At 43.8% G+C, this 13,772-nt stretch overlaps 1 protein-coding gene across 2 annotated transcripts; it reads left to right on the top strand.

The window, feature by feature from the left end:
* The first annotated feature begins 1,143 nt into the window (after window positions 1-1,143).
* On the top strand, window positions 1,144-13,238 carry IDS (iduronate 2-sulfatase). Of its 2 annotated transcripts, XM_090060613.1 has the most exons (9): window positions 1,144-1,357; window positions 3,415-3,551; window positions 5,066-5,243; window positions 5,851-5,939; window positions 7,297-7,497; window positions 8,842-9,012; window positions 9,626-9,752; window positions 11,089-11,262; window positions 12,621-13,238. In XM_090060613.1, exons 1-9 carry the CDS (start codon window positions 1,276-1,278, stop codon window positions 13,118-13,120), a joined length of 1,659 nt encoding a protein of 552 aa, XP_089916739.1. In that variant the 5' UTR covers window positions 1,144-1,275; the 3' UTR covers window positions 13,121-13,238. The 2 variants fall into 2 exon arrangements, with proteins under 2 accessions (XP_089916739.1, XP_089916738.1); XM_090060612.1 differs by lacking the exon at window positions 1,144-1,357 and having other exon boundaries at window positions 1,500-3,551.
* The last annotated feature ends 534 nt before the right edge of the window (window positions 13,239-13,772 follow it).

Raw genomic sequence — 13,772 nt, 5'->3', positions numbered from 1 at the left:
AGATGCAAAGACTGGCTGCACGTGGAAAGCAATTATCTCACAATGAACGGGTTTATCGCACGATCAGGTTAGATGAGACCCGTGCAAAATCATTATTGTGGGATAAAAATGACTGCCCAGCTCTAAAAAGAGCCAACCAGCTATAAAGTGAGGGCTTGACAACTCTGGTATCCAGCTTTCCTTTGAGCCCAAAGAGACCGCATGCTCCGCCAAACTACGGCTGCTGGCAGGGCACATGCATCTGAAGGGACTTCTTGCATGCGGGCAGCCTGAATTGGGGCCCGGCCCTGCTTTCCATGCAGGCCTTAAGCTCTTCGGCTTGTAGCTGTATTGGTCTAGAGCAGACTTGTCCAACATATGGCCCGTGGGTTGCCATGTGGCCCGCCAAGGCATTTTCTGTGACGGGAAACGAAAATAAACACGGCTTACTTTCGTTCCCACCCCTTGTCCCTCCCCCCGCCCCTCAGCAGCTTCCTAACGGCCAACGTCCATTAAAAAGAATGGGATTTAGAGGGCTCCAGATCTTTCATGACAACTTCGTAACATGCCTATCTACCCCGTTTTGCAAATCTCAGCCATAGTTTGGAGGCTCAGCCGAAGAACGTAAGAGCTTCTGAATATAAGCATAAAAAGCAACACGCTTGGTCGGCCCGTGGCCCGTCTAGCTCAGGATCCCGTCCCGAACCGCGGCAGAGGTGGACGCTACAGAGGGAGAGTTTTGAACTGGTTAGAGCCATTTCATTGTCACTTCCTGCAACTTCACTGGTGTCAAAGGTCACGTGACGTCACTTCCTGATGTGCTACCACTTTCCTGAGGTCTTTGAATATGGCTCGCGGGCCACTGGGATAGGAAGTTCGTGATCCCGCCCCACATTCAGAAAGGTTGGACCCGCCTGGTCTAGAGGAAAAAGCAACCGGGGCCCCTAGCAGAGGCGACATCTTTTATTAGACCAACAGGATTTTTGTGCCAGAAAGATTTTTCCAGACGTCGCCTCCTGGTGGCTTTAAACTCCGTGTGGTGTTTATTTGTACCGGTGATTCCCCTAGGCCGCGTTCTGCTAGCCCAGCAGGGCGGCCTAGGCACACTGAGGCGAAGGACCCGGGTGTCCTGGCCGCCCGCCGCGCCCTGCCTGCTCCCGGGGTTTGGTGCGGCCGGAAGACCAGCCCTGGGCGCGGCGAGGGGGCTGTCCAGGGTGCCGTGGTGCTGAGGGCATCCCCGGGGCCGTCTAAGGAGCAGCTCCGGCAGCCGCCGCGGCTCCTCCCCCGGGGCAGGCGATGCGGCGCGGGCGCTGGCTCGGGCTGTGCTGCGCCGCGCTGCTGCTGGGCGCGCTCCGAGGCGCGGGCCGACAGGACCCGGGCAAGCACCGCCGCCTCGGCTCGCGGGCGAGGGGCTGGGCGCGGCGCTGGCCTTCATTTGGGGCCGGGCGGGGCCGGGCCTTCCGTGTCTGCAGCCCGGGACCCCGCGCGGGGGCGGGGAGCGCAGCGGAGGCCGCACCCGCACCCGCGCCGCGGATGGTTCCGGCGCCCGGGCCTCTGCATCCAAGGGCCCGCGGCCTCCCATCCCTGGCCGGCCGGCATTCAAATACTTGATGCAAAGTTGGGGCCTGCAGGGAGGCTGCCCTTGGCCATTCAAATCGGTTTAGCTATTTCTTCCTCCCTCCCCCTCCCTCCTAAAAAAAAGGATGTTTTTAATTTTAAATGCCTTGTTTCCTAATGCTGCTTTTTGAATGCTTTAGTTTTTTGTTATTCTTGTTTTCTAATTCTTGTTTTTTCATGCCTTGTTTTGTAGTTTTAAATCTGCCTTGCGGGTGGGGTTAGGTAGCGCGGGCGGTACCCGAGTTGTGCTGGCAGAGAGATGGGGTGCAACGTTTTCTGTGGGCCCTGCCTGCTCCCGGGGTTTGGTGCGGCGGGAAGACCAGCCCTGGGCGCGGCGAGGGGGCTGTCCAGGGTGCCGTGGTGCTGAGGGCATCCCCAGGGCCGTCTAAGGAGCAGGTCTGGCAGCCGCCGCGGAAACGTGGAAACTTTTCCAGCATGGTGTTTTTCCATGGGGAGTTTTCTGTTTCTAAAAATTCATTGTTTCATGACATTCATTAGTAATGGTAGTATAGTGATTGGGGAAGGGGTGCCAGTATGATAGTGATGGGGAAGTGGTGCCGATGCTATATATAGTAGGGCAAGGTTCTTTGCTTGAATCTGGTATCTTTTATTAGACCAACTTAAATAGTTGGAAAAAAAAAATGTTTTAGCAAGCTTTTGGGTTTAAAAACCCTCTACGGTCGGTGTGTACTCTTCCTGGATGGAAGCAATAGTAAAGAAGCCAGAGGCTGGGCTGGTCTGCATGCAGGACAGGCAGTCAGTGAAGATGGGGATTGAAGAGTCAGTGGGTGAGACACGAGCTGTTGGGGGTGGGAAGAGAAAAGGGGTACAATAGTAATCATGAATTGCCAACACAATATTAGGCAAGTCTGGCAGTTTCAAAGTTGTGATGAAAGTTTTTCAGGTGAATATCCCTAGGAAGTGTGTGAGAGAGTACATCTATGTTTTATTCGTTTGTAAACAGGAGGGTAAATACAATCCCATAATAATCCAAACCAAAAATCAAGTTAGAATTCACCTAATTGGCTGTGCAGGTCAAATCAAAATCAAAGCACGGTATATCGTGCCCAGGCCTTCGGGTGTACTAAAATTAGTGTCAACAGTTTTTAGTGCCTTCGGATTTTTTTTCCCCTTAAATAATGTAAGGGACGTACTTGCTGTTGGGTATTGTCTTTACATTTTTACAAGTATTGCAATAAAAATAATAAAGCTTTGAATTTGTTTGAATATAACATTTAAATCACGTTAATGTGTGCTGTATTTATTTTTTTTCCTAATCAAATCTTTCAGTTCCAATACTTGTGGCTTTGGGACATAAAATTAACATGGGAGTACTTTTTTAGTGTGGTTTACTAAATATAAGTTGAATAAACATGCTAAATCAGATCACGCTCTATTTAGGGCATTGGAAAATTTTCCAGCAAATTTTCCCATTCAAAGTTTTCTGGAAAACCCACATCTCTGTTTGCTGGTGAAACTGGATCGCCTGCTCTTATTTAACACTTGAGCCCTTCCACATTTTTTGTTTTATAGGTTATTTCCAGGAGCCTTTTGATAAAGGTGCTTTCAGGTGCCTAAAACATGCCTATTTATTATCTCTGATGGGGTTGTGGCTAGACTGCAACTGGAGCCTGGGAATTCTTAGGTCTTCAAAGGATTAACACCAAAAAAAAAAAAGTTATCATCCAAAGATGTTGGAGACTCCTGTTTTGTTCTGTTTTAGCCCATTCATAGTCTATATAGAGAAGTTCCAGTCTCCCCTTAGCTTTTATTTATCAGTGCTTAGATTAATGCCTGGTAATTCTCTCTTCCTTGTAGGTGGCAAGAACGTCCTGTTCATAGTGGTGGATGATCTGCGTCCCACTTTAGGCTGTTATGGAGACAACCTTGTAAAATCTCCAAACATCGATCAACTTGCCTCTCAGAGCGTTGTGTTCCAAAATGCTTATGCACAAGTACGTAACTGAAGTAAAAAAAAAAAGTATCTGTGGAAAATATTTCCTGTTCTGATTATGGAAAATGGAGGGGAAAATATTGAAATAACAGCCACTTACGACATTTTAAAGTGCTTTGAGGACTGAAAGGGTAGCTGGGATGAATTATATAGCACATAGTTTTTCTTTGCTAGGATAAGGACAGGAATGAGGATGGGTCCTGCTGAAATTGAAATTAATTCAGCAGTGCTCAGGATAATGTAATATTACCTAGACCATTTCATTATCAGTAATGATATGCTGTTAAAAGCCATTGTGTCCAGCAATAGTTCTCTGCTTTCCACTACAAAAATATTTTTGTAAAAGCTTATCTTGTTTTTATATTTTTTTCATTTTTCTTATGAGCGAAGTCCTGTCCTGTCCTTGTAAATCTGTTCCATTGTCCAGCTCACTTTTTGCAGAGGACAACATGGCTTGCAGCTGTTATTCTTGAGTATTTTGAAGTCTAGTGCTTCCTTTGTACTGGGATTATTCTTTAGCACTTTGGGCACCTATACACATGATGGACCTTTGCTCTCCAATACATACTAATTAGCACGCATCAAAGCAGGTTCAGTGAATCATAGATTATTCATAGATTGTTAGGGGCTGGAAGGGACCTTGTAGATCGTTGGGTCCAGTCAATTATGTAGATTATAATCGAGACTTCTGTGAGCCGGCTGGAGTGTGCTAATTAGCGTGCTCCAGCAGCCTCCATGTCTTGCGTGTATTGAGCGTCCCCGCATTTCAAAATGGCAGTGGGGGCACTGGAAAGCTTGTTGAACGAGCTTTCATTAAAGTGCCCCCGCTGCCATTTTGAAGTGCAGGATGCTGAACACACATGATGCCGTGGGTGCTTTGGGCTACTTTATTTAAAGTGCCCCCCCCACCCTGGAGCATGAGTATAGATGCCCAATGGCTGCATTCCCTGTCCTGACTTCTCCAGGAGGTCAGAAACCCAGTGTTGACTGGGTAATTTGGGCATTTAAATGGAACTAAATGAGACTCTGAAAAATGAGACAGAACTGGTTGGGTCTTTGGACTCCTCCATTAATATGTCCTTTGGCCCCAGATCAGCTTGATTTGATGGTTATGTCAGCTGAACACATTTGCCACTGGTGTCTAACTCTGCAACTGCATATTGTCAGTTTTCAAAAGAACTGCGTTCATTTAACATCACACAGTTTGCATTATTAGCTGCTCAACCAAAGCTCTGGCTTCTTTTCAGGATTTTGTTAGTTTGAGATCAAGAAAAAAGTATGCATTGCTTGCCACTGGAGAGCAGAAATGTCTAAGTGATAGGCAAAGTAATGTTCCCAGGCTTCTCACCTAGGAGCAATGTTAAGCATTTTCAGTCTGATTCTACCAGTCCCCGAATATTTTGTCTAATCACACCAAAGTGGCTTGATTGCACTTCAGATACGCTGCAGATGTGCTCAGCTTTGTAATAAGCATTGATTCACCTTCTCTCTCTCTCTCTCTCTCTCTCTCTCTAGCAAGCTGTATGTGCTCCGAGCAGAGTGTCCTTTCTTACTGGGCGCAGACCTGACACCACCAGGCTTTATGACTTCTACTCTTATTGGAGAGTGCATGCAGGAAACTATTCCACATTACCCCAGTATTTTAAGGAGAATGGCTACACAACCATGTCTGTAGGAAAAGTTTTCCATCCTGGTACAGTGTGTTCTGTAATAATTTTTAATACACATTCAGTATATAACAGCATATGAACTGTATATTTAGGGACAGAGTTATATGTGCTTCACATCATATAGTGTACTGTCTCTATGCTTTAGTCTGAAGTCAGATGTTGGATGAAGGAGTATTGTGTGTTTCAGTAAAGTCCTCAAGCTACCAAGGAAAACAGTTGACTAAAGAATACTAAGGAGTAGAAGATAATGCAGTAGAAATACAAGATTGTTTGTGACACTGTTTGCACTCTACAACAAAATGGTATTTGAGTTGGCATTTTAATTCAGATTCTGGTGTTAGTACATTTAATTATGTATATGTATATGTATGTTGACTGCTGTTGTTCATAGTTCTGCTTAAATTCCTGAATTTCTCTTTCCCTGTAGCAAGGCATATTTGAAGATTATTACCTAAATTGGATAGTTTGACCCTTTAATTTTTGAATGTTCACTCTCTTAGTCCCATAAATTGGCAATTTTAATGGAAGCACATGGATTTTTTTAGCAAAACAGTTCAAGCACCTGTGTCTCCTGCTTGAGTGGTGTACAGGGACATTTCTGATGCTTTGCCTATACTTTTCTTTTTCTAGGGATTTCATCCAATTATAATGATGATTATCCGTACAGTTGGTCCATCCCCCCTTTTCATCCCTCTACTGAAAAATATGAAAACACTAAGGTAAATGGGCAGTTTCACTGCATTATGTCTGTAATTAAGTTGTGTTTTGTGGACTTTTTTTAGCAATACACACTCTTGCTAATGTGAGTCAGATTCATTAAGAACGTAATGTAGTGGATCAGAGCTGTGTAAAGGAAAATCATTGCTCCAACTTGCTTCTTGTTGACTCCCTCCTGAAAGGATTTTTTTGATTAAAGGAAAGTTAGTATAATTAATCTTGCAAATATTTGAACTTGTGGGATTTCTGAGAGTCCCAAATTCTTATCAGAGTGGGGTTCTTAATTTTTGTTGACTATGGAATCCTTTCTCTCAAAACTACCACTGTTGGATCCTGCAGTTTCCTTAACCAGTTCTCTAGGTGGTAAAACATGTGATCAGATGATTTGAGACTATTCTACTGAATACAAATCCTAAAGTGTCTTGATTTCAGAACCTGTGCAAAGGCAGAAGTCACTTGTTGCATGGTGGGTTTTATTTATGCTGCTTGCAGTGCAGAGATGGTCATGGATATGTTTGTGTTCAAATTCTGGCTCATAGTGTAAAACTAACTTTGGTGTCTGGATATTAGACCCTTTTGCTTCCTCAGTCAGCTGGCACAAAATTGAAAGGCTGAAACCCAGTGTAACCATGATAATCAAATTTAGATCGGCTCAGTATCAGAATTTTCTGTCTCATTCAACTTCTGAGGATGTTACAGTTCTGTTAAGTGTGGAACAAAAAAATCAGTATAATATTTTGTAAATATGTCCAACACGGTAGTATTTGCAGTAACCATTTGGTAACATCCATCCCTTTTCTGTTCTATTCTGCAATTTATTTTGCCAAAATATTGGTTTGAAGGGCATTCGGGACTTGCTGCTGCCACTTGCTTCTCCTAACACCCATTTAGTGTATGTGCAAAAGACCCTGCCAAGCCTGCTTTCTCTTCTGAACCCTGTATTGTAATCAGTACTAGTACATGTCCAGACACTAGCAAGTAATGCAGTTGCTTCCAGTGTGCCTCTCTAGGAGTTCTTGGGCTTGGAGAGAGCAAATGGGCCAAAAAAATAACAACATTTCACCAATAGGCCAGAGCACCTGTTTGTCCTAGACATGGTGTGTTTGTGCATATGACTATACTCCATTTTCAGACCCACTCTAGAGATGAAATTCTGCTTCTTAGAGGGGAGAAGAGTTACCTGTTTTTCTAAGTGGTCTTGATCAGCTCACCTAGAACAAGGCAAAACTTTTATATTTCTATTACAAACTGCTAATTGAATTCAATTTGCAGTTTACGCTGTGGGTAGAATCAGAAATGAATTGATCTTCTATGACCTGTGTAAAAATAAAGTAGTTTAAATCTTTCTTCTTTTTCCAGACTTGCAAAGGGAAAGATGGACAGCTTCATGCCAACTTAGTTTGCCCTGTGGATGTGGCAGAAGTGCCTGAGGGCACCTTGCCTGATATCCAGAGCACCGAAGAGGCGATTCGCTTATTGAACATCATGAAAAGAAAGAAACAAAAATTTTTCCTGGCTGTTGGTTATCACAAACCACACATCCCATTGAGATATCCTCAAGTAAGAATGCTTGGATTAAACAGGGTCACTGGGATTTGTGGGGGATGGGATTTTAAATCCGAATTCATCAGCTTTAAAAACTGCTACAAATATCATGGTTATAATGTTACTGTAAAGTGATGTGAAAAACATCCTTTTACTATGAAGCTGAGAGCTGCTACCACTACCAGTAACCAGAGTCAAAATACAGAACATTTTAAAGTGCCAGATGAAGGGTTTGGTTTAACTACCTGCAGTCAATGAGTATCCACTGAATGGTATTGTGCAGTGAGCCTGATTTGAGATGGGCAGATTGAGAGCCTTTTGACTAAGACCCTGGTCTTCCTTCCCTATGTCAAAATTTCTACTGATCTCAGACAGAGAGGAATTGAACCCTAGTATTTTGAGAAAATTTGGCTTCATTGGCTATGGCAGAAGGCTCTGTTTTACAATTTGATTTTGCATAGCATAATCTGTGCTATACCAAAGAGCTTAGTACAACATCATATCTTCAGACTTTAACATGAAATACATTAGTGCATGTTAAAATCTTTACTCCTGGGTAGCTTTACACTAAGCAGGTTGTCTTCATCCGTAATAAACCTGATGGAGATGTGGGGAGGTGAAGTGGCAGCTGTATCATGATGCATAATGTGAAGAAGGTCTTGGAGGCGGAGGATGGCTCTCTTGTCTTGCGTTGATTCTGAGCTTTTTTTCATCCTTTAATGACTCTTTCAAGAAAAGTGTGACTTTCTTAGAGCTTTCTCAGGCATTCTGAGTTGCAACGATAGTAGTGATAAAGTTTAAAACAGCTTAAATAAAAACTACTATTCTCCACTAATTGGGTTTCATTTTCACAATATCACCTGTAATTCTACCAGTTCTATGGGCACCTAGAGTCTTCAAAGAAAAGGAGGTATAGAAAGACTTCAGGATTAAAGTAAATCAACTAAGCCAAAAATGGACCATTACTTGTAGGGGAAAAAATTCAGGGATTTTTTGTTGGCGGGGGGGCGCTGCGCGCGCGTGTTATGTCTGGAGAAGCCAAAAGGGGCATAACTCTTGGTTTTCATTTTAAGTGACCCTGAAGTGAAAATAAAGCTTGGGGTCCTGGATCATAGCTCACTCCTACCTGCTCTAGTAATAAAAGTAACAATAACGTTTTCAGGGAATGAGTCCTCTCCACCCAGGGTGCTATACAAGCAAACTAGAGGTGGTCCATTTGATTATAGAAATCGCAGGAAAAATGCCATAATACTGCTAGTGTTGTTACTACATTACAGGCTGTACCTTTACAAACAACTGTGGTGTTCAAGGTGCCATTCTCTTTTGGGTTTTTTTGTATGTTTGCTTTGCTTTGTGAAGGAATTTCTCAAGTTGTACCCCCTGGAAAATATCACTTTAGCCCCAGACCCATGGGTGCCTGAAGAATTACCACCTGTGGCATATAACCCTTGGACAGACATCAGGGAAAGGGAGGATGTACAGGCGTTAAACATAAGCTTCCCTTATGGGCCAGTTCCAGAAGACTTTCAGGTAAGCAGCTCATGCATCTCACTGAAATTGTGCTTCACTTGGGAGATTGCATGCAAAGTAGCACTAGGCAGTTCTTAAAGGTTTTGGATGCTTTCAGCACTCAGTACCCTTGGTGGTCTGTATGCATTTCCTGAATAGCTTGTGCTGCCACCACAAGACTTCTAGGCCAGTCTCAGCTAGAACAAAATCATGAAATCTGTCAGATGCCATCACTTCTGGGTGCTGGACAATGTGTGGCCTGTTATTTTTTTTTCCTGCTAGTATGGTTTGGGCTGTGAAACACAGTGGACGTGCATTCAGTACCTAACAAAAAATATAGACACCTCATGTCAGCAAACTGTTCTGTCATTTGCCATCAGCCCTACCTCTTTTAGGACCAGGTGTAGGGTACCTTCTGGCAAAACTGCCATTGGACTTCTGCAGAGCTCCCGCTAGCATGCTGAGCCATTTCTAGGTGTCCTCCTAGGTTACATTCAGTTTGGAGCCTGGATTATGGGCAGATGCTTGACAATAAACCTTTCCTCTGACTGCACACCTTTTTGATTGGGACAGACCCAAGGGGTGCCACTACAGTTGAAATGACCTGCTTTTCCTTGTCTCATGTAACTTGCAGCGGCTGATACGTCAGAGCTATTTTGCAGCAGTTTCCTATCTAGATATGCAGGTTGGCTTGCTGTTGAATGCTTTGGATGATCTTAAGCTCTCTAGGAACACTATCGTGGTATTTACTGCTGATCATGGTAAGTAATCAAGTGTTTCTTGAGCAAAGTGCAAACTCCTTTTTTCTGAGCTGCGCAGTCTGACATGAGTCACTTGCACACTTGCATAACATGGAGCCCTGCTGACAGGCTTCAGGAATGGAGAAAGGAGAAACTCCTATGCTGGTGGTGGTTGCCTACAAAATGTTGAAGCCAGCGTTTCAGCAATGTGGCTGCAATCCATGTTGCAGGGGTCTGGCCCACAGTAGCTGGTGGTGCTATGGGTGTCACTTTAATTTGTGTTAGTGAGGAAAAATACCTCAGAGGCATAGGGAGAGAACCATTTAACCATTTGCAGTTTGCTTGAGGCCAATAGAGCCAGATTCAAAAAAAGGGACTAGACACATTCATGGATGGTAGATCTATTAATAGCTTTTAAACAGAAGAGTCCTCTGACGTCTTTAAACCAAGGATGGTAGATGCCAGAGAGAGTAATGAGCAGGGGATAGATCACTCTAGATACACCCTCCTCATGCTCTCCCTCTAAAGCATCTGCTTTGGCTACTGAGCTAGATGGACCACTGACCTGACCCGGTATGGTTTCACTGAAACCTGCCTCTTGCTTCTATAGTAACAAGCAAGATGGTCCAAGGGGCCTTCCTATAGGAGAATACCATACCTCGCTTAACTGGCATGGGAGGGGTTTGTTTAGAGATATTTGAGACAGTTAATCTCAATGAATTGCTAAAGGGGGTATTAAACCCCTATGTAAATGCATGTATTTGGAATTAATGGGCACTTTTACATGTGATGTGGGGGTGGGAGGGAGGCGCTTTAATTGGAGCAGCTCCGAAAACCTCTCTAATTAGTGTTACCGTATCTCATGTATCAGTGTCCGTGCACTTCAAAGCAATGGCAAGGGTGCTTGCAGTAAAGCTTATTCGACTAGCTTTAGTTCAGGTGCACCTGACAGCGTTTTTAAGTGCGGGGACGCTGATACGCAAGACACAAGACTCGATGAATCAAGCCTGCTCCTACATACCAGACTTCCAAAGCGGCTAGCAGTGTAATGTGTAAAAGGAGTGATCTGGAGACTTGTGCATGCAAGCTGATGTACCTGAATTCCTGCACTGTGCTTTGTTTGACACTTGAATGCCCACTTCTTGATTCTGCTTGGGGGAGTAAGGAAAGGAAAAGCATTTGTAGTTTAGAGACATCTGCATTTATCCATAATAACAACGGTATTTAATAGTTAATTTTAACTTAACAATTTACTAGTAACTTCAAGTACTGTGGGTAAATCTGGCTGCTTAACTGATTGTTAAAGGAAATAATCACTAAGATGTCATCTGCATTCAATCTTTTTTCTGCTGTCTAGGATGGTCTCTTGGCGAACATGGTGAATGGGCAAAATACAGCAACTTTGATGTTGCTACCCAGGTGCCATTGATGTTTTATGTACCAGGAAAGACATCTTCCTTTGCTAACCCTGGAGGGAGAAAGTTCCCTTATCTTGATCCCTTCACTCATGTTTCAAACTTGATACCTCAAGGTAAATTTTTACCCTTTGTATAACCTTGGTGACTGTAATCCCATAACATGAGTGTTGGTTATTTAGTGGTAGAATCCTTGCTTCTCACGTAGGTGACCTGGGTTTCAATCCCATCCATTGTAGAACCAAGGTGCTTTCTGGATAGCCTAATCTAGGGATGTAGAGGAATTGCCTAAACTGGAGATTTTTAGAAAATGGGCTTGACAAACATGGTCTAGGCATCCTTCAACCTTCCTTAGTGCACGGGCTTGGAGTAAACTTTCTCCAGGGGCCACTTCAAGCTCTGCTTTGCTGTGATCTTGATTGAAAGATCACACTTGCCATTGCTTGATAGGATCAGCAGGCTTGAGGCTTCTTAGGAGCAGCCCTGCTAGAGGCTACCTCTTGCTGAAGTATGGCTAAGCCCAGGTGCTGATATTCAGGAGTTGGAGGGTTCCTTACAGTTTTCTTTAGCTTGCAGTGCTAGAGACAGGCATTACCTATGTTCTCAGCTTAGTCTTCAGTGACTAGGAAAATCTAATGTAGATGTTAGTCCCCAGGCATCAGCACTGTTCATGCTGTCTCCTGTGCACAGCAGGGTGCATCAGAGGTTGGTTTCTGTTGGAAAAAACACATCCAGCTCTGCTGGCCAAGTCTAGGAACCAGAGAGCGGGGGAAATTGCTGGTGTGAATGTGTTTGTACTGCAGATGAGAGTCAAACTGCAAAGACTCTTCCATCTTCTGTTTGGCTTTAGATAGTGCTTTGAGGTCTGCCTTGGTGGCAGTGGTGCTTGCAGCTAATGCTGATATAAAATTAAATTGTGAACACCAGTCTTGGCCTCAGATCTGCTTTGGTGGAAATGGCTAAGGATCTGCATCAGTACGACTGGAGCTTCTTTTTTGTATTGTTTAGGTCAGGTGTCCTGTTAAACACCTACCTCTTATAATGGCCTGTGTTGGTTCTGCAGCAGTGGTGACTGCCATTCTTCTTGCAGTTGTGCTGATACCTAGTGTGATGGCAACAAAAGCAAAATTTGTTCAGTTCAGTGCAGTGAAGCAGTTGACATCGCAGTTGCTTTGTTCTTTCTCAAAAGAGTGAATGATTAAATCTTGAAGGCGTGGAGCATTTGAGGAACAGAAGGATCAAAACCTACTGTCTTCCTTATGCTGTATGATACAGACAGCTATGTGGACATAGTTCCTCTGAATTATCTGCATTAATTGAAATAGCTCCAGCCTTGTCATCCTGTGAATCAAATGCAAAAGTAAAATTGAGAGAGTAGAGCAGCTTATCAGGATACGCTTCTACGATGTTCTGCCCATATCTTTCTGGCCCATACAATTCTCTAACTTTGTTCTTTTGATGTTTTTGTTTTTAGGGCGAACCAAAAAAATAGTTGAGCTAGTGTCTCTTTTCCCAACGCTTGCTGAACTTGCAGGCCTGCTGATTCCCGCTTTGTGCCCTGAGACTTCCTTTGATGTTGCCCTCTGTTCTGAGGGGGAAAGCATTGTTCGCTATTTTGTTTCCATGGAAGAGAAGGGTGACTGTGGTGGCGATGACTCTGACTATTACCAAGATGACCAGAAAGAGCCCATTGCTTTCTGCCAGTATCCACGACCTGCAGACACCCCTCAGTGGAACTCTGACAAACCAAGGCTAAAGGACATAAAAATAATGGGGTATTCCATGCGGACAGTTGACTATCGGTACACCGTGTGGGTTGGGTTTAATCCCAGTAACTTTAAGGCCAACTTTCAGGATATCCATGCCGGAGAGCTGTACATGGTGGGAACTGATCCCGGTCAGGACCATAATATATATAACAATAGCCTTCACAGTAACTTTGTGAAAAAAATTCTGGAATTCTTGAGGCGCTAGGTCTAGGAGTACTGCTGTGTGCGCGCTCTTGTTGCTGAAGTAACAGTGTTTTCTTTATATAAAACTTTATTGTACACAAAGCAACTGGATGCATTAAAACCCAATTTGTACCAAACCAGGAGGTGTTGCTGTTGTCTTCTTATAGGATTCTGGGACTTCTAAACTGCCTGGGTTCAGAAAGGTTGGTGCAACAAGCAGCATATATATGTATGCACATACATAGTGTTTTTCAAATGAGAGCTGTACAACGGTAAGCAAGTACATAGTGTGGTGCGTATAATACCTTCAGAAATGTTGTCTGACACCGTCCCAAATGCAAAAGAAAGGCAGATGGCCTTGTCAAAAGGGGCGGCTTGAAATGTAGCACAACAAATACTTGCGTGTACAAATGTGCTTGGTGGACCTGTGTAAAATCAGAATTAAAGCCAGATCTTATAAGTTGTCTCTATTTTTACACGTGAAAAAACTTGAGGCATAGCAGTTAACCTACCAAGAGTGTCGCGAGAAGTTATGGAGTGTAGTTCACCTGCTTCTAGACTAATTCCCCAGAATGAAAAGGGCAGTGCCCTTTTTGTTGGTAATGTAATTACAAAACATCTCCTTTTGAAAAGTCCAGGACGTGTTTTAATGTAAATGACTTCTGAAGCCCCCC

This window comes from Crocodylus siamensis, chromosome 8, assembly GCF_052110815.1.
Source record: "Crocodylus siamensis isolate JL-2025a chromosome 8, ASM5211081v1, whole genome shotgun sequence".
Lineage (NCBI taxonomy): Eukaryota > Metazoa > Chordata > Crocodylia > Crocodylidae > Crocodylus > Crocodylus siamensis.
The sequence above is the reverse complement of the archived record's forward strand: the minus strand, read 5'-3'. Positions and strand labels throughout refer to the sequence as shown.